At 38.4% G+C, this 19,944-nt stretch overlaps 1 protein-coding gene across 4 annotated transcripts in view; it reads left to right on the top strand.

Annotated features, from left to right (window-relative positions):
* SBNO1 (strawberry notch homolog 1) overlaps nt 1-19,944 on the top strand; it is a 78,117-nt gene that overhangs the window by 37,015 nt on the left and 21,158 nt on the right. For 3 of the 4 annotated variants that reach the window (XM_043969284.1, XM_043969301.1, XM_043969276.1), the window contains exons 2-17: nt 2,626-2,754; nt 3,420-3,524; nt 4,597-4,909; nt 9,871-9,971; nt 11,795-11,891; nt 12,784-12,944; nt 13,142-13,275; nt 13,421-13,511; nt 14,394-14,555; nt 15,317-15,452; nt 15,565-15,670; nt 15,785-15,938; nt 16,386-16,568; nt 17,133-17,230; nt 18,337-18,488; nt 19,343-19,540. In XM_043969284.1, coding sequence (XP_043825219.1) covers nt 2,626-2,754; nt 3,420-3,524; nt 4,597-4,909; nt 9,871-9,971; nt 11,795-11,891; nt 12,784-12,944; nt 13,142-13,275; nt 13,421-13,511; nt 14,394-14,555; nt 15,317-15,452; nt 15,565-15,670; nt 15,785-15,938; nt 16,386-16,568; nt 17,133-17,230; nt 18,337-18,488; nt 19,343-19,540 — 2,320 coding nt within the window. The remainder of the gene's footprint in view (nt 1-2,625; nt 2,755-3,419; nt 3,525-4,596; nt 4,910-9,870; nt 9,972-11,794; nt 11,892-12,783; nt 12,945-13,141; nt 13,276-13,420; nt 13,512-14,393; nt 14,556-15,316; nt 15,453-15,564; nt 15,671-15,784; nt 15,939-16,385; nt 16,569-17,132; nt 17,231-18,336; nt 18,489-19,342; nt 19,541-19,944) is intronic. The other variant, XM_043969291.1, reaches the window with a different exon arrangement.

Raw genomic sequence — 19,944 nt, 5'->3', positions numbered from 1 at the left:
TTTTCCTTGATTGATGAGTTTACATCTGAGAGACAAAAGGGATAATGGGGTTTTAAGACCTGTATTCTTCTGGTCGCACTCTATAGGCTACAAATCTAAATATTATTGTCTCCAAGACAATTGTGGTTGTGTTGTTATTGTTAAAGTTAAGTGATAAATTTGGGTTTTGTTGTTCCGGTTGTCTGTGACTCCATTTAGGGGTTTTTTTGTTTGTTTTTTGCCAAAGATACTGAAGTGGTTTCCTTCTCCATCACATTTTCACAGATGAAGAAACTGAGGCAAACAGGGTTAAGTGACTTGCCCAGGGTCATATACCAAGGCCCAATTTGAACTCGGGAAGATGAGTCTTCCTGACTCGAGGCCTTAGCACTCTGTCCCCTGTGCCACCTAACTGCCCCTCTAAATTTAGGTAATTATTAAGTAGTGGAAAAGAAGGTACAAACAGGATGAAGCTTATTAGCAACAATGACTTCCAAGAAACCTGTGACTGGAAGGAGAAGTAGGCTAGTTACATCTTTTTTTTTTTTTTTTAATAAATATTTTATTATTTTCCAGTTACATTTAGAGATAGTTTTCAACATTTGTTTTTTTGTTTTTTTTTTTTTTTTAGTGAGGCAATTGGGGTTAAGTGACTTGCCCAGGGTCACACAGCTAGTAAGTTTTAAGTGTCTGAGGCTGGATTTGAACTCAGGTACTCCTGACTCCAGGGCCGGTGCTCTATCCACTGCGCCATCTAGCTGCCCCTAGCTAGTTACATCTTAAAAGCAAGTTTTGGAGAAAGTTGTGGTGTCCTTGTTCCTACCTTCCTTGCACAGTTGGAGATCTCCCTGGGTAAGCTTTAAAGAAGGGACAGGCAAGCTTTCCCAAACGCTAAAAGCCTAGAATTGAAGGAAATGCTAACTTAGTGAAAGATGTAGATTTCTTCCAACTGAAGTTCATGGACCTGCAGAATCTATCCATGTCACCTTGGTTCATTATGCACCAGGTTAAGATTCTTGATTCAGCCAACCTGCATCTGAACAAGAATCCCCTCCATGCCATGACAAGGGTTTCTTAGGAGATTTTTATCAGGCACTGTGTTGGGCTCTAAGGGCACCAGGCCTTGCTTACAGTCTATCTGGGGAGGCAATGTATTTCTATGTAAAATAAATATAAGATTGGGGAAGCAAGGAAGACCGCAGCAGCTGGATTGAATCTGGAAAGGCCTCCTCTAGGTGATTGTATTAAACTTTGAAAGGAGTCCAAGGATTCTCAGAGGTGCATTCTTTAGTAGCCAGTGCATGGTTCAGCCTTTGAGACCCAGGTACACGTTACATTTACCTCTCTTCTTTAATGGCTTCAGCTCCCACCTCTCTTGATCTTTCTTTGTGTCCTAAGGAATATGACTGCATAACCTAAAATTAAACTACATAATCATTGGCCCACACACAGTAAGCCATTTATGATTTTCCTGTTACTGCCATTAAGTTGCATACTTCAGAATTATAAATTGCAACCTATCACAGGCATGGAGGACAGCCTGTATGAAGGTAGAGAAGATGGGATGGGATATCCAGTGTCATTTATGAAGAATAGCAAGAAGGCTGGTTTGGTTTGATAGATGTAACTGACAAGGTCGTCATCTAGTGTTGGCCTGATAAACTTTAGTGAAAAGGAAACCCTATTCTACTTTTAAACAGCTCTCATTTTGGGGAAATTTTCCCCTTTTTTAAATTTTTGTGGGGCAGTGATTAGCCCAAGGTCACACAGCTGGTACTGGTCAAGTGTCTGAGGTCAGATTTGAACTCAGGTAGGTCCTCCTGAATCCAGGGCCAGTGCTTTATCCACTGCACCACCTATTTGTTCCACACATTGTCTTGTTTCTGGTTCTACCCTCTGGGGCTGAGCAGATCAAGTTTAATTTTTCTCCCTGACTGTATTTCAGTATGATTACCTATGTCAGTGTGACTAGGTGTTTCTGGATCCACCCTCAGTGGGGCACATGGATCAAGGAGCCCAGTGGCCACTCGTGGATCTGAGCAGGCAGAAAGAAGGGTGGGGGTGGGGGGGGAGATATTGAGTTCTAATAGGACCTCACTCCACTGCACAAATCTTATTGAGAACTAACACTTGGTTTCTCTCATCCTCTCCCCCAAATTTTGTGTGGCTTGTTTTTTGTCGTTTTGTTTTTCTAGGGACCCTTTTATCACTGTTGGTTGATAGAGAACCCCTAGACATATTTGTCCTTTCTCCTTCCTGGGCCCACAGACATCTTTATCTGACCAAATACCATAAACTGGTCTCCCTAGCATGTGCAGTAATCTGTAGTACATTGTAAAGGTCATCAACTTTGATGATTCCTGTAGAGATACTTCTTTCTTTCTTTTTTTTTTTTTTTGGTGTGTGTGTGGGGGGTCAATAAGGGTTAAGTGACTTGCCCAGGGTCACACAGCTAGTTAGTGTCAAGCATCTGAAGCCAGATTTGAGCTCAGGTCCTCCTGAATCCAGGGCTGGTGCTTTATCCACTGCACCAACTAGCTGCCCTAGAGATACATCTTTGAAAAAATCTTATGCTCAAGAGAACTGTAAAGTATAACATCAAAGTGACATGTGAATGTTAATGGTTTTCAATGTTTTATTCTAAAGATGGTGGAGCCAGGACAAGACTTGTTGCTTGCTGCTTTGAGTGAAAGTGGAATTAGTCCAAATGATCTTTTTGATATTGATAGTGGAGACCCAGGCCTTGCAGCTCCAACGCCTACTCCACCTGTTCAGGTAAGAAAATTCTCCAAAACCTCATGTATTTTGTTGTTAATGCTTCCTTAACTTAAGACCTAGTTTTGGAGATTTACATGTAGAAGGAATTCATAGATTTAGAACTTCAAAGTCTTAAGCTCCATATGAATTTACATCTACATGTCGTCATTCTTGCTAAAACTCTCCTACTATTTGTTATTTTACTATATATGGTACTACATATTTAAGAGAAATTGTTTAGACTTTAATAATACTCACTTAGTGGGTAGTTGATCCCTATAACATCTTTTATATGTACTCTCTTTTAGGAAATTAGATTTGATTCATGTGTGCATCTTCTCTGTAAGCAAAACAAGACTACAATATTGATATTCAAAGCAGCTAGTTGGAAAGATTTTGTACCTTTAGTTCATTGTGTTTTACATGCTAATCTAGGATCTCATTGGAGATCCCCAGCTGCATTGAAATAAAGGGTTTTATTGTAAGGTAGTGAATTTATATTTCTTTTGTGATGTCTTTATTTTGAAGGACTCTGTTGTTTTCAGTTTAAATAGAAGGTATTTTCATCTTGGAAAATTATAAGCAACCTCAAAAAATACCAAAACTGTCTTGCACTCATTCTTTCTCTATCTTTTGTCTACTGCACACACACTTTCTCCTCTTCTCTCTGTCTCTCTCTCCAGTCAGTGCCATTTAGTGCATTAGAACTAGGCTTGGACACTGAGGCAACAGTTCCTGTTAAGCAAGAACCAGAGACTGTATCTACTCCAGCACTATTAAATGTTAGGGTAAGAATGATTTAGAATTGTGTATGGTAGTATGAGGGTATAGGGTTCCAGAAAGAATGGGGGCCCAGTGGTAAATTAAATTGGATTGGATTCCCTCTCATCTTTCAAGTGTCATGTCCCCTCACAGAAATAGAACTTTTGTCTAAACCTCAGGGAGGTCCCCAAGGCTATTCTTATCACTATGTTATATCTGTGGTTCCATTCAGAAATCTAATTTCTTGGGGGCAGTGCCTGCATTGACAATGCACAAACAGAAACTACCTATGTTGTTGAAACTTGAAGGACTCTTGAGTTTTCTTTAAACTTCCTCTGATACCTTAAAACCCCTTGGAGCATGTGTTAAAGGTGAGAGGCATATGTTGGGGGTGGGGGCAGTAAAAGTTATGAATATTCTGATAAGTGAAAATACAGAATTTTCATTTTTCATGATAAATCATTCAGGAACCTTCCTGGCATTTTGGTGTAAAAGAGATGGTAATTGAGATATGACAAAGAATTGGTAGAGAAAATAGAGAAAAAGTAGTTGCTGTCGTTATTTGTATGAAAGTGCCCACTGAAACGTACTAAACATGAGAGCTAGTTGGGTTGTAAAATCTTAACCCTTTCTCATTGTTTCCTCTCTTCTCCAAATCCCATGACCATGTGCTTTCATAATAAACTCATGTAATAAGAATTTAATTGCTAATGAGATACATTTATTTGCCAGACTAACTCACATTCTTGGGATGTGTAGTATGTTGTTTTTTCCCCAGTTTCCCAGGTTCTGCACACCAAGTGGTTCTATATACAAGTGAATTCGGTGTTGGAGTAGAATTTTAGAGCTTTAAGGGACTAAGGACCCTGATTGGGGGAGAGGGGGAGGGAGTTGTCCAGTCCCAATTTACTTTATATATGAGGCAAATTATGGGCTAGAAAAATTAAGGAGAACAAACCAGATGTTGTCAGGGACCTGGCAGTTAAAACAGTCTGTAGAATTTCAAATCTCATGATAACATTTATCTTAGAGATATATTAAACTACGTTCTGCTCTCTACAGTTCTTGATGTTGTCATTGATAATTGTTTTTTCATAGCCACAACCACCATCTACTACAACTTTTGTGCTGAATCAAATAAATCAGCTTCCAACTTTGGGAACCACGATTGTGATGACAAAAACCACACCCGTAACAACTACGAGACAAACCATAACTTTAACAAAAATTATCCAGACTAGCACAAATACACGGCCTTCGGTTTCAGCACCAGCAGTCCGTAATGCCTTGACCACCACACCTTCGAAGGACCAGATCCAGCTGAAAGATCTGCTGAAAAATAATAGTCTTAATGAACTCATGAAACTGAAGCCACCTGCTAACATTGCTCAACCAGTGGCAACAGCAGCCAGTAAGTTTTCTCATATTCACTAATACCTTTTTGATGTTTTCAGGAGAAAGAGAAATTAAGAATATAATTTTTTTAGTAATATGGTCAAATATTAAGAGAATTGGGCATGGGGAAAGTATCTACATGAATTGGTATGTTGTATACAGGATATGTAATGTAAAGATTTAAAGCTTTGATCTAAAATACCTGACTTATCACCAGGAAATTCATTCAGCAACCTTTTATTGAGCCCCTGCTTGGGTGTAAGGCTCTGGGCTCACTACAACCCAACAACGTGGTTTCTCTTCTCATAGAGCTTACTCTTTAATGGAGAGAGAAGTATCCATTTAACTGACAAAAGGTAAAATATGAAAGAAAATGTTGTAAGAAAGGTACAACAAAGTATCATTCACAGGAGAGAGAGAGATTACTATTGCCTGGGAAAATTGGGGAGCATTTAATTTGAACAGTTGTATGGGGACAGGAAGGAAAGCATTAATTTGGAGTCAAGAAAACCATGTTCTAATAACAGCTCTGCAACTTAACCAGTTTTGTAACAACTCCTTTGACCTTTTTGGACCTCCATTTCCCTATCTGTCAAGTGGAATTTAATAATACTTGAAATACCCACCCAGTATGATTTCCTATGTCAGTATAAGTAGTTGCTATTCATGAAGAAAATAGCATTTTCTAGAACCTGGGTGTAAAGGGACCATGAGATCATTTATTCCAACTTTGTGCTCAAGCTTAAATCTGATCCATTGAGAAAAAGTGCTATCACCTTTTCTTGAAGACCTATCATGCCAAGGAACTTGTTATCTTCCAAAGCAACCCATTCTCTATTTGGATGCCATCAGTCATGAAACAGTTGTTCCTTATCATTGGGGTGGGGGTCATGGAACATGGGCGAATGAGAAGAGGGAAAGGGTCATTTGAGGCAGCTAGAGCAATCAAAGCAAAAACATGACTGCAGCTCCAGAAGACAGACAGTCAGTTCTGTTTTTACAAAGAACAACCTAATTGTTATTTTTTTCACTTTTTTCAATTATTTTATTATTTTGTCTTTGAAATATTTATTCATTACATTTCTCAAATGACTTACAGTACTCATGATATTGACAAAGAGGAATTAGAAGCTTAAGGAATGATAGCTATAGCTATGGTAATCATTCAAAGGCTTGTGCTTTTGTTTGTGCTGATGGTTATGGGACAGGGGGATAGTATAGGAAGAGGTGAGAAATGGATTAAATTACTGATTTGCTATTAAAATAAATAAATGCATTGTCAGACTCTGAGGTAACTTGGGAGCTGAGGTCACTGAGATAAAAGGTATACTTCTTCCTTCAATGAACTTGTAATCTAGTTGACACTTGAAGGAGTGGTAGGCATGGCTTAACAGGGAAGGGCACAGTAAAGGCATGGGGGGAAGGGAGGAGTGAATAGGCAAAGAGTTTGCCTTAGAATGTGCAAACATAGTGGTTGTTAACACTGTTTGGGGGAGCGCTGGTAATTAGAATTGTCATCTTCACCACTGCTTTTGGGGACCTTTTTCTTCTGTGCTTAAGGGACATTTGCTTTTTTAGAGTTATAACCCTTAATTGGGGGCTATTGTAATGGCTGCTGAGTCCAGTTGGGCAGTCTTTAGGTGTGCTTCCCACTGATTATATAGTAAACTTCTCTTCCGTGGAGATAAGGTCTTGGGCCTGACTGATCCAAGAAGCATGGCAGGGGAATGATTCCTCAGGTATATGTATAACCCATTTGTTTATCCACATCAGACATTGATTATAACTATTTTTGATGGGGGAGGGAGGTGTCTGTGGATTTTTTTCATTTTAAAATGAGAGTAGAGGCTTCTTGTTGGACTATGATGAGAATAGGAGAGCACAGATTTGAAAACATTGGGTTTTGGAATGCTAGTGTAGAAAACTAAGAATCACTAACCCCAGGTTCAGTGAAGCAATTTTGGAAGAAAAGAGATTGGTAAGAAAAGGTCCTAGAAAGCTATTGGAATGGAATAAGACTAGAAAAGGAATGTCAGGTGGAAATTGAAAGTGGTGTAATCACATATGTCCTAGGAGCTCTTCCTATCTTGCCTAAAAGTAGGAAAACACTAAATCAGAAATTAAAAACAGGAGTGGCAATTTTGCTGACTCTTCTTGCCTTCTAACTGGGCATCCTCTGAAATTCGTTTCTTGTCCCCTCTTTTTTCTCACTATATTCTTTCAGTGAAATTATTTTTCTATTTCATGGCTTAAGCTCTCGTTTCTATGCTACTAATGCTGTCAGTTCTGATAGGACATCTCCACTTTAATGTAAACCATCTCAGAGTCTGTATGTACAGAACTAGATTAAAGCTTCCAACTTCTTATTTTCTGTTAAGATATCACCATTCAGTCAATTAGGCTCAAAACTTTGGTGTTATGTTTGACTCCGCCACTTACTCAATTCCTTATATAGTCCATCATTCAGCAAGGCTTGTTCATGGGATCGTAGAGAATTTAGAGTCTTTGTAGTCCAGCCTCGTTTTACACAAATAGGCTCCAGGCTATCTCTTGCACTTGTCCCAGGTTACTCAAGTTGGAAGTAGCTGACCTAGGATTCAGGTGTTAGCTTCTGTCAGTATTTTCTGACATAAATCCTCAGTTTCATTCAGGTTGTTTTGCCCACTATTTGTCTTTTGAACAGGCCATTTTTATTTCTGCCTGTGTTCTTTCTGACAGGAAAGCGCTATACCCTTCTCTCCTTTCCATCTGTTTAAATTCTACCTGTTCTTCAGGACATAGTTTAGTTATCATTTTCATCCATAAATGTATCAACCTTCATGGATGTCTCTTGATGCTCTAAACTCAACTTTAACATTTACCATCACATCGTGTAAGACTCATTTTTGAAACTGCATCGTAGTTTTGCTATAACCATTTCCTATTTGTTTCTTGTCTTCAAAATAGCAAGCCCCTATTTGGCAGGAGACCATGTTTTGTATACCCATTTCCCACTGCCCAACAGAAGGTGCTTAGCACAATAAGAATCCAGAGTAGGAGTAGAATGTCACCATGATTATTGGTTTAGATTAATCGGTAAATAATGTACTTTGACGTCAGATTAGATATAAAGAAGGTAAGCCTTTTAATAGGGAGTTGTTACCAGCTCCAACTTTTCCAGTAGAACCAATATAAATTCTAACACCAAATGAAAGCTAACTAAACAATGCATCCCTTCATTTTCTGCCCACTTTGCAGATAACTAGAATGTTAAGTAGCACCCCTATCGACCACCCTAACTAAGCAGCATTAATTTGTGTAACTTTGGGATATTTAAGCATTTCCCTTCTTCTCTCTCTCTCTCTCTCTCTCTCTCTCTCTCTCTCTCTCTCTCTCTGTCCTTTGGTGGGGCAGCTAGGTGGTTTGGTGGATAGTATGCCTGGTCTTAAGTCAGGAAGATGAATCTTCCTGAGTTCAAATCCAGCATCAGAATCTTACTAGCTGTGTGACTCTGGGCAAGTCACTTCCCTGTTTGCCTTGTTTCCTCATCTGTCAAATGAACCCGAGAAGGAAATGGCAAACCACTCCAGTATCTCTGCCAAGAAAACCCCAAATGGGATCATGAAGAGTCAGAAACAACTGAACAATGACTAAACAGTAACACTGTCCTTTTATGGGTCTACTGCTTTCAAGATCTGGGGTGGTGAAAGAACCGCTATGAACAGTGTCTTAGAGACTTGATATTCTGAGCTTACCCATTCATATGTTGCTGGGTGGTGTTTGGCCTCACAGGCATCCCCGGTTTTCCCATGGGGGATTGTGGAAGATGGGGAAAAATATCACTCCTCCTGATCTTCATTACTTCTAACTTAACATGTCATTTGTCCTAGTGATAGGAATTAGACCTGTGATTTCTTTGTTACAAGAATAACAGCAACTGTTAGCATTTATATTGTGCTTTCAGAGTGCCAAAGCCCCTTTTGTAGGTTGACTTAACTACCTTTACCAATTAAGTTCACCTTCTCTGCAACTGAGAACTTTAGGGGACTGTAGAGGTGTCTTAACATGCTGCCCACAGTCTATATGATGTGTCTGCAACACTCTGGAGTACTAACTCAAACCACATTAAAATGGAATTGGAAAATATTTAACAAAATAAATAAAAATGCAATAAAACATAGATAACATTACATTTTAAAACAAAGTCAATATATAGCCCATAGGGATCTTTCTGTACTCTGAATTGTCTCCATTTCAGTTTGAGTTTGATACTACTCAGGTAGAACACGGCCAAGTTGAATGACTTGCTCAGGGTCGGGGGGGGGGGGGGTGGCTGTGGAGTCTGATCTTTCTGGCTTCAAGGCCACCTCTCTCTCTATCCATGATGCCATGCCAACTTAGGCTAATGATTGTGATTTCTTCATTCCATCAATTTATGTAAGGGTATCCTTACTGTAGAGTAAAAGGGCAACAAGAGCATCCTTAAGCATCAGGCACAGAGTTGTTTGAGTCTTACTTATGGAAAGGAGAGGAGGGAGAAAAAAGTTCCCAAATTGATTTTTTTTCTTCCAGAAATAATTGTTTTGCCTCCAAAGGTAGTAAGTGCCATCAGCTCAGGTAAGAATGATTCCACTTTGGTGATAACACTGGGTTTGTGGGTTTCTATTCGACCACTTAGGTGTCTTAAAATAAAACTCTCCTTTTCATACGTGTAGGTTTTTGTGTAGGGTTTTTTTCCCTTCGTTCAAAAACTCTTGTGTCCACATTTTCCTAGTGAGACGTTGATTATTTGAGGCTAAAATTGTCAGGAAAGTGTTCCTTGGTCCAATAAGTCATGGTATTAAAATTCTAGGGTGTAATTTCTGTAAGAAATAAAGATAATTGTGTTGGGCTGTAATGAGATCTTAAGCCTTTGTAGAGGTGGGTAAACTTCTGAGCAAAACCATGGAGGACACCAGAATTGAAAATTGTTACAGTGGCTTTTTTCTTTTTTTTAAGCTGATGTCAGCAATGGAACAGTCAAAAAAGAAGCTTCTAATAAAGAAGTCGCACGAATATGGATAAATGACATCAAAATGAGAAGCTTTTCACCCACTATGGTGAGTTTTCTGGATAGATTTGCTTGGGGATAAGAAAGTATATTGAATAATTATTTGTTCCTAGCAAACTTCAAAAACAGAGGAAATTATTTTGAGGTGTTTAGGCATTGAATAGAGGGAGGAGGTAAGGTTCACTAGAATAGACAAATAGTGAGAAAGGGAAGTGAGAAGTTTGTTTCAATAGCTTGATTATCAGGCTGATGGGGAGCATGGGCTTGATGCTGTGAGATAGAACCTTGGGCATATTTTGAGCGAGAGAACAGCATAGGAGTTTCTGTTTTTGACCAGGCCTGTGATTTCATTGCTCCCAAGAAGAATCTCTTTCTGTTGTAGACCAGCACTTCTGTAACTATTAGTCACAAAAAAGCCCTCTGAGAGGGCCTGAAAGGAGCAGTGACTTGTCCACATGTTGCTGACTTAAAGCCCAAACTTTGTACACTATGATACAGCATCTCTTCCCCAAAACAAACCAAAAAAACCCACTGGATGTTTTAGTAAAATAAGACTGGTGTTATGCATGAGGAATTGGAGGAGAAAAAGACTAGTAGACAAAGGTTGGGATGAGGTTTGGCTATTGCAGTGATGTAGGCATAATGTGAAATGAACAGAACTAGGGTTTGGACAATGAAATGGAAGGAAACATTAGGAAAGGATAGAATTGGAAGGACTTCTTTGGTTTTGTTGAATCATTTCAGTTATGCCCCGCTCTTTGTTACTCCGTTTGGGACATGATACTGGAATGCCATTTCTTTCTCTAGCTCATTTTGCAAATGAGGAAACTGAGACAAGGCTAAGTGACTTGCCCAGGATCACACAGCTTGAAAAAGTGTTGTCTGAAATTGGATTTGAACTTAGTTCTTTCTGACTCCAGGCCCAGTATTCTCTTTACTGTGCCACCTGTCCGCCCTTCTTTACTTAATCCAAAGCAATCCCATCTTTTAAGGGGAGCTATTTGAAACTGTAAAGTGATGGTTGTAAAACCGTTTCCTTTAGAATCAGATATATGTACTGATTAGGATCCCAGGAAAAAAGCCTATTGTCGATTTCAAATCAAGATGTGTCTAAAGCAGGGGCAGCTAGCTAGGTGGCGCAGTGGATAGAGCACCGGCCCTGGAGTCAGGAGTACCTGAGTTCAAATCCGGCCTCAGACACTTAACCCCAATTGCCTCACTAAAAAAAAAAAAAAAAAAGATGTGTCTAAAGCATAATATCATTTAACAATGGTTTTATGAGGAGGAACTTTCAAGGGGAAAATCTGGTAGGATTAATTTCTGTAGAAGGGAAGGAGTTGCCTGTGAACTGGTTGCAGTGGAAGAAGAACAGGCTTGGCCCTGCTGCCTTTCTGTTGCCCTTCCTACCTTGCCAACCCCTGGGGCTGCTCTGGTACTAGAGACATGGAATGTAGGAGTGCATCCCAGGCAAAAGCCCTCCATTGCAGATGAGAGGCAGCTGGGTATTGTGGAGAAATCTTTGGGCAGGTCACCTAACACCTTGGACTTGATGGGTTAGATGATTGCTAAGGTCTCTTCTGCCTCTAACTCCTAGGAATAAAGGGGAGGGTGGGGTAGGAGGAGGTAAGGAACATCTAGAATCATCTGGCAAGGAATCTATTCTGTAAAGGAGTATGACATTTGGGAGTTTGAATTAGATTTTCAAGGAGAAGGAGAATGCACAGGACTTGGGAAAGGTTTCATCATGCTGGCAAAATTTCTGGTGGTGTGCAGTTGGGACTTGATGTTGCCAAGAATGAGAACCTATATTCTCCATAATCGGCAGTTCAGAAAATGAAAGCCACTCTTTGATTAACATATTTTATATTGTAGAAAGTACCAGTGGTTAAAGATGAAGAAGAACCAGAGGAGGAAGATGAAGAAGAAATGGGCCATGCAGAAACCTATGCAGAGTACATGCCAATAAAATGTATGTCTTAACTGATTTGCCATAGAATTGGGGTTTTTGTCAAATGAATTAGAATTAGTTTGAATTTTCCATTGATGATCAACTAAATCAGATTTCAATTTGGCCACTTGATATTTTGGGGTTGGGGGGTATTGTTTTTTAAGCTTTTTGGTTTGCATCAGTAAAAGTTAGATCTAGATTGATTAAAGCCTGGATCCTTAGATCATTCCTATGTAGATACAGATACACTTACTATGTCAGGTTTTAAATGGAAAATATGTATATTGTGTAAATAAGTGTGGTTTTTAAGGCTTGGCTCTTAGGTTTTTAAAACTAAGGCTAAGGGGGCAGCTAGGTGGCTCAGTGGATAGAGCACCAGCCCTGGAGTCAGGAGGACCTGGGTTCAAATTCGACCCCAGACACTTAACACTTACTAGCTGTGTGACCTTGGGCAAGTCACTTAACCCCAATTGCCTCACAAAAAAACAAAAACCAAAAAAAACTAAGGCTAAGACGGTTTGGATAATAACATTGTCTTGTTTTGCCATGGAACTGACAGTTATATGGCTAATGGAACACTGTACCCCAAACAGTATTCTGGTCTTTATTTTCCAGAGTTGTTCTTAAGCTAGTTTATAACATAAAAAGGGAAAATAGCTTGTTTGTCCTTGTTCTATGACATGACTGATGTCATTGTAGCAGTTTAGCAGATTGTTGCCAGTTTATCTCCCTTTTTCAACAAGTTTCCTTTCTTGCATTTATCTTGGGGGGGGGTTAAGATTTAAATGTAATTTTGTAGCAGAAAAAGCAAACATTTATAAATTATGATATTTGAGCTAACAAGCTGAAATGCCCTTTGATAGAATTGGTCAGTTATGTTTTAAATTACTAATACTATTTTTTTTTAACTTAGTAAAAATTGGCCTCAGGCATCCTGATGCTGTAGTAGAAACCAGCTCTTTATCCAGTGTCACACCCCCTGATGTTTGGTATAAAACGTCTATATCTGAAGAAAGCATTGATAATGGTTGGTTATCAGCATTACAACTTGAAGCTATCACATATGCAGCCCAGGTATGATGTAGTACTAGTACTATATAAAGTCTTATTTTTGTAAGACTCTTTATATAAACATGTTTTTTTGAACTAAAAATAATTGCTGCTTCCTTGGGGAAAATTATCTTTGGGGATCTCATGTTGTCTTAAGATATATTCACTTTTGTATCATTTTTTTAAATGAAATGATTCATGAAATGGCTATTCTCTTTCAGCAACATGAAACATTTCTACCTAATGGAGATCGAGCTGGATTCTTGATAGGTGATGGTGCAGGTGTAGGAAAAGGGAGAACTATAGCTGGAATAATTTATGAGAATTACCTGTTGAGTAGAAAAAGAGCATTATGGTAAGTTTAATGATCGTCCAAATATGTAATTAGGAATTGTTTAGACTGTGGCCTTTGTTTGAGTTGGGGTGTCTAAGACAGTGTGGTGTATTTCACTCAACGTAATCTCTGTTTAACTTCATGTTTTCCTCCCCCTTTTTGACAGGTTTAGCGTATCAAATGATTTAAAATATGATGCTGAAAGAGATTTGAGGGACATTGGAGCAAAAAACATTTCGGTTCATTCATTAAACAAGGTGTGGAAACTTTTTACTATGTACGATTGAGGCAAAACTTTAGGTATGCTTGTGTGAGGAGACTAAAATGCATGCTATATGTATTTGTGTTGTTATTGACAAATTGTCATTTATTTATTGTGAAATATTTTGGTATTTTAAATTTCAAGCAGATTAAACTTTAGAGTACTTGAGTAATGTCAAATGTGATTTTCCTCAAAGCTCAGCAGATGTGCCTTGATAGAAGTTCTGTGTAGTTTCAGTATGAATGATATGGCATATGTGAAGCTTTTACTTAAGCGATTTAATCTCGTGGTGACTAGCATATAGTAGAAGGATTTTCATATTTGCCCAAAGTAACTATGAATTCTTTCTAACAAATCATCTTGGCCACAAAAGCTTCTTGTTGCCCTGTAATGTAACAGTTACTCTGATAAAAGTACTTGAAAGTTTGTCTGTGCTGGGGCTGCGGTTAGTAGGTGGCAGATGAAAACTGTCAGGTGAGGGGTGCTCTTTGCACCTGAGCGCTTCTCCTTATTCTGACAGCCCTGTCTCCACAAGAAAAAGCCTATTTGTAGTTCTCCTGATTGATCTCTTATTCCCTGCAGAACTTATAAAGAGGTCAAATGAAATCATCCTAGACAATCCTAGACAAAGCAGTGAAGTGCTTGTTCAGAATGTGGTAAAGTGGAACGTGGCCTAGCCTGAAAGTCAGAAGACCTCATTCTAGTTCTACCCTTACATTCTATATGACTTTTTTAGACAAGATGTATTAAATGGGCTTAATATCTATGCTACCTTTATCTCTGAATTTACTATGAGTATCCAGTGAGATGCTGAATGTAAAAGTATTTTTTGATCTGTAAAACTAATTGTGAATAATTATTGTCATTTCTCTTCTAGTTTAAATATGGAAAAATTTCTTCCAAACATAATGGGAGTGTAAAAAAGGGCGTTATTTTTGCTACCTATTCTTCTCTCATTGGTGAAAGTCAATCCGGTGGTAAATACAAAACTAGATTAAAGCAGCTTCTGCATTGGTGCAGTGATGACTTCGATGGAGTGGTATCCTTTACATGTGTTAGAAAAGAGGGGACATGGGGCAGCTAGGTAGTGCAGTGGATAGAGTGCCAGCCCTGGAGTCAGGAGTACCTGAGTTCAAATCCAGCCTCAGACACTTGACACTTACTAGCTGTGTGACCCTGGGCAAGTCACTTAACCCCAATTGCCTCACTAAAAAAAAAAAAGAAAAGGGACTAAGAAAAATTTTTTTTAAAAGAGAAAAGGGGGTGCTAAATGGAGGGGTTATATAAGAAGAAACCTTAAAATGGTATTCCCAAGTAAAATGATAGTGAATGTAAGGAGGGTTTTCATTGGTTGTAGAAGTGAAAGAATGGTGTATTGTTCTCTGAAAATAAAAATGTGCGTTCTATAAATATGAAGATGAGTGTCTTTAGGGCACCCTGATCACGTGAAGAAGAGTAGTTAAGTTGATTCCCATATATATTCTCCAAGTAAAATGGGTTTTGTTGAGCTGTATTTCAGAGGTTTTCAACCCGTACTACTAGACCTATTGAGATTTTGAACACTTAATTGGTATAGCTCCAAGACATCTGCAAGATCCATCCCCTACTCTCACTCTTGACCATTCCTCAAGGCAAGTAGCAGTAGTGGAACCTTCCATTAAGTGCTTCCCCAACCTTTGTATTCCTTCCCTAGACAAGAATGTAGAGGCTTCAGAGGTTTGCAAAGTATAGCTCTTTTTTCCCCCAAGGCCTTGGGATCTTGATGTTCATGAGGTTAATTTCTTGACTCATTCCTCATAGATAGTATTTGATGAATGCCACAAAGCTAAGAACTTATGTCCTGTTGGTTCTTCAAAGCCTACCAAGACAGGCTTAGCTGTACTAGAACTACAGAACAAACTGCCACGAGCAAGAGTGGTTTATGCCAGTGCCACAGGTATGGGGACATTTATTTACTACCAGTTTTCCTGTTCTCTTCTTCCCTATAGCACACTCACCCCCACACTAATGGTTGGGGTTGGGGATTTCTTTTTTTCTCCTTTTTAAAGGTGCTTCTGAACCAAGGAACATGGCTTACATGAACCGTCTTGGAATATGGGGGGAAGGAACCCCATTTAGAGAATTCAGTGATTTCATTCAAGCTGTAGAACGAAGGTAAATAATATAGAGATTCCAGTTTGTCACGTTTAGAAAGAAAAAAACATTTTCTATTGAGTTTTTACTCTTTTAATGATGTTAACTGAGTTATTCTATATTGGTGTTTTTCAGAGGTGTTGGTGCCATGGAAATAGTTGCTATGGATATGAAGCTGAGAGGCATGTACATCGCCAGGCAGTTGAGTTTTACTGGTGTGACCTTCAAAATTGAAGAAGTTCTCCTTTCTCAGAGCTATGTTAGAATGTATAATAAAGCAGTAAAATTGGTAAGCTTAGCTTTTCCTAGTATTTTTAAAAATTGTTTGCTGTTTCAGTCATATTGCTTAGTGTTAAAGTTTGTCCACCCATGTGATCATTAAAATTGTTTTTTAAAAAAATCTTTTTTAAAAAACATAAGACGCTTTTAGGTTTCTACTTAGTTAACATTTTGAAAACATATTCATATGCTTTAGCCTTATAATTATCCAGAGTTTAGAGTATTTTTCCCAGCTAAAAATAGACACATCTGATATAGTGTTATACAAAATTAAACATACTTTAATAGTCTGTGTAAACAACGAAACCATGTAGGAAAAATTGACTCTTGCTTTTGTCTTTGAGTCTTTGGTCATGCATTGAAATGTAACCTGGAAAACCTTCAAGGATCTTTATTTGAAAAACAATTTCTGTTTAATTGTGCAGCATGTAAATTGTTGATGTTTCCTCTTATTTAGTGGGTAAATGCTAGAGAGAGATTTCAGCAAGCTGCTGATCTTATAGATGCAGAGCAACGAATGAAGAAATCTATGTGGGGCCAGTTCTGGTCTGCTCATCAGAGGTTTTTCAAGTACCTGTGTATAGCATCCAAAGTTAAGAGAGTTGTGCAGCTGGCTCGAGAAGAAATCAAGAATGGAAAAGTAAGTTACTGAAAGACTTTGACTAAAGGACCTTGATTTGTAGAGTAGAATTTGTGGTGAGGCTTCTTTTTTGTCATCTATAAAATGAATGGGCAGGACCAAACTGGAAGGATACCTTACATTTCTTAAGATTCTGGGTGTCAATCAATAAATTGTCTGAAGGATCAGTTTAAAAAAAAAATTCTGGGTGTCTTTCTTTTGTGTTGAGATTTTTCATATTTTAGGGCTTGATCATTTTTGCTGTGGGAATTTTCTTTTAAAATACAAACAAGTAGGGGCAGCTAGATGGTGCAGTGGATAGAGCACCGGCCCTGAAGTCAGGAGTACCTGAGTTCAAATACGGCCTCAGACACTTAACACTCACTAGCTGTGTGACCCTGGGCAAGTCACTTAACCCCAATTGCCTCACTAAAAAACAAAAAATACAAGCAAGTTTCTCGTTATTGTATAATAGTTTTTATAAGAAACCATGCCTTTATATTCAAAGTTTAATCATACATTTCCGACTTTGTTTTTAGTCTTTTTCATTTTTATCTTTTACTTAATCTGTTTCCTCCTCTCCAGTGTGTTGTCATTGGTCTGCAATCGACAGGGGAAGCTCGAACTTTAGAAGCCTTGGAAGAGGGTGGAGGAGAATTAAATGACTTTGTGTCAACAGCCAAGTAATGTCTTTATTTTTGAACTTTTTCTCTGTACTAGTACACTTCACTCTAAAAAGTAGTCATTTTTCAGTAATTAAGGTGGTTTTCTCTAATTGAACATTTTTTGGAAAACTAATGTTCAAATCCTTCACTGTGTCATTTCGTGACCTAGTGTGTAAGACTTGTATTCCATGAGACTCTCAACAGATGCTTCATTTTCCTGCAACCTGAGATTATTTTGTGTATCAGCAGTCTCACAGGCTAATGATTCTGGAGCTGCTGGGACAGCCATCCTTAGCAAAAGCAAGTGGTCTACGTACTGACTAGAGTCTGTACGGATGAAGAGAGATTGTAGGGACAGAGGTGCTCCTGGTCTCATTGGGCAGTGTCTAAGGCACAGCCTGCAAGGCGCCATAGTGTGATGTGCAAATATCCATCTGAATGCTGTTTCATTTCACTGGAATGCTATATTAACACTGAGTCTGTGCTTGTTGTTTCTCTTGAGAGTAGTTTTTTTCAACATTGTAAATCAATACAAAAAAACATGCTGAGCACAACTCTCATTTCTTCTGGTGGCAGTTAAAGTAGCAAAATTAATGGAATTGTCTTTTCTGTTTTCCCTACATAGCCTCTCTTGCCTTGGATAAGTAGTATAAAAAGAACTTTTTTGAGAGGCTGATTTTACGTATTAAAACTAGTGTTCAGGGCAGCTAGGTGGCGCAGTAGATAAAGCACTGGCCCTGAATTCAGGAGGACCTGCGTTCAAATCTGGCCTCAGACACTTGACACTAGCTGTGTGACCATGGGCAAGTCACTTAACCCTCATTGCCCCACAAACAAACAAAAAAACTAGTGTGCTATTAATGGAGAACATTGATCAGTGTGTGAATTATCACTTGGGGAAAGAATGGTCTCTCCTAGTATATTTTTACAGATTTTCAGTGATTATCATATGTTTCACTTTAGCTTTCTTTAAATGATTTGAATATAGAGAATCAGAATAATTGGTTTAATTTATAAGAAGATCCTAAACGTGCTTTCCTATTTGATAAGTGACAGTTCATTAGGCTATATATACTAAATAGGGTGCCAGTTTTTTTATTATATTTTTTCTTTTCCTTAAACAGAGGGGTATTACAGTCGCTCATTGAAAAACACTTTCCAGCTCCAGACAGAAAAAAACTCTTTAGTTTGCTCGGAATTGATTTAACTGCTCAGAGTAACAACAGCTCACCCAGAGATAGTCCTTGTAAAGAGAATAAAATAAAGAAGCGGAAAGGTAGGTTTGTGGTGTCCTAATCCTTATAGGAGGTTGGGCATTGGGAAGTAATAAATAAACTTTAGAACCAGATAGTCCTTAAATTGGAGATATTCCTAAAGCATTCTTCACAGATGTCAATCCTAACCCTCTGTTTATAATGTACTAAATACGGTTTTCTAAAACTTGGCTAAAGTAAACCTGAACCAGTGTCACCCTCCTGCCGGTGACAGTTCAGGACATTTTCGAAGGATTCTAGAAGACCAATCTTGCCTTCTAACTTGTTTGGTAGAGAAGCTAGTGGGAATTCAGAAATGAGAGGGTGCTGTCATTGAAACTAGTCTGGCTTGTTGGATAATGATATTGTTTAGTCTTGCTCAAAATTACTTATTGGTTATTATTGAGAATTTTCTGTTCTTTACCTTAAGATGAGTAAGAATAAAGTGCTTGTCCTCTTAAGTTCATTTTTCAAAGAGAAATTTCCATATACTTTCATGGATATACCTACATGGTTTGGTTGGCACATAGATTTTAATGTAGCTGACATTAGAGGCTACTTTAAATAATACTTCAGTAAGGCAAATGATCAAGATCCCATTTCTGTATACAAACACCTCGGAGTTGTGTAAGGGTAGAGGCAGTTCCATTTCCGTCTTTGTATCTCCAACACAGAGCTAAGCTCACACTCTAGGTATTTAATAAGTACGTGTGGGTTATTGTGTTCTGATTTGATTGGGGGAAAACCTGAGAAGAGTTTTATTTGCTGTGGACAAAAATTATTTTTAGAAATAGTTTTTTAGAATTAAATACTGAATCTGGTGTTTGGGAATTTAAATATTTTGTGCTAATTGATTTTGTTTTATGATGCGATGTAGGGGAAGAAATTAGCAGAGAGGCCAAAAAAGCCCGGAAAGTTGGTGGCCTTACTGGGAGCAGTTCTGACGATAGTGGAAGTGAATCCGATGCCTCTGATAATGAGGAAACTGATTACGAGAGCTCGAAAAATATGAGTTCTGGAGATGATGATGATTTTAATCCATTTCGGGACGAATCTAGTGAAGATGATGAAGATGGCAAGTTTACATTTTCTTAAATCCCTAATACATTTAAAAATATTGTCATGGGGGACGGCTAGATGGTGCAGTGGATAGAGAGAGCATCGACTCTGGAGTCAGGATGACCTGAGTTCAAATTCGGCCTCAGACACTTGACACTCACTAGCTGTGTGACCCTGGGCAAGTCACTTAACCCTCATTAACCCAATAAAGTCATGTTGTGTGAACTTTTCCCCAAAAAAATCTTAATTTCCTTGATGCAAGGCAGTAACAAAATAGGAATAAAAAAAGTAGATCCTAGAGCACCATTTGACTGGAGTGTTGTTTTTTTTTAAATACAGCTTCTACCTATGGCTGTTGTAAGTAACCATTTGCTCATGCAACAGGGACAAATTTAATTTCAATTAATGCTGAATTGATTT

Source organism: Dromiciops gliroides, chromosome 1 (genome assembly GCF_019393635.1).
Source record: "Dromiciops gliroides isolate mDroGli1 chromosome 1, mDroGli1.pri, whole genome shotgun sequence".
Taxonomy (NCBI): Eukaryota; Metazoa; Chordata; class Mammalia; order Microbiotheria; family Microbiotheriidae; genus Dromiciops; species Dromiciops gliroides.
The sequence above is the reverse complement of the archived record's forward strand: the minus strand, read 5'-3'. Positions and strand labels throughout refer to the sequence as shown.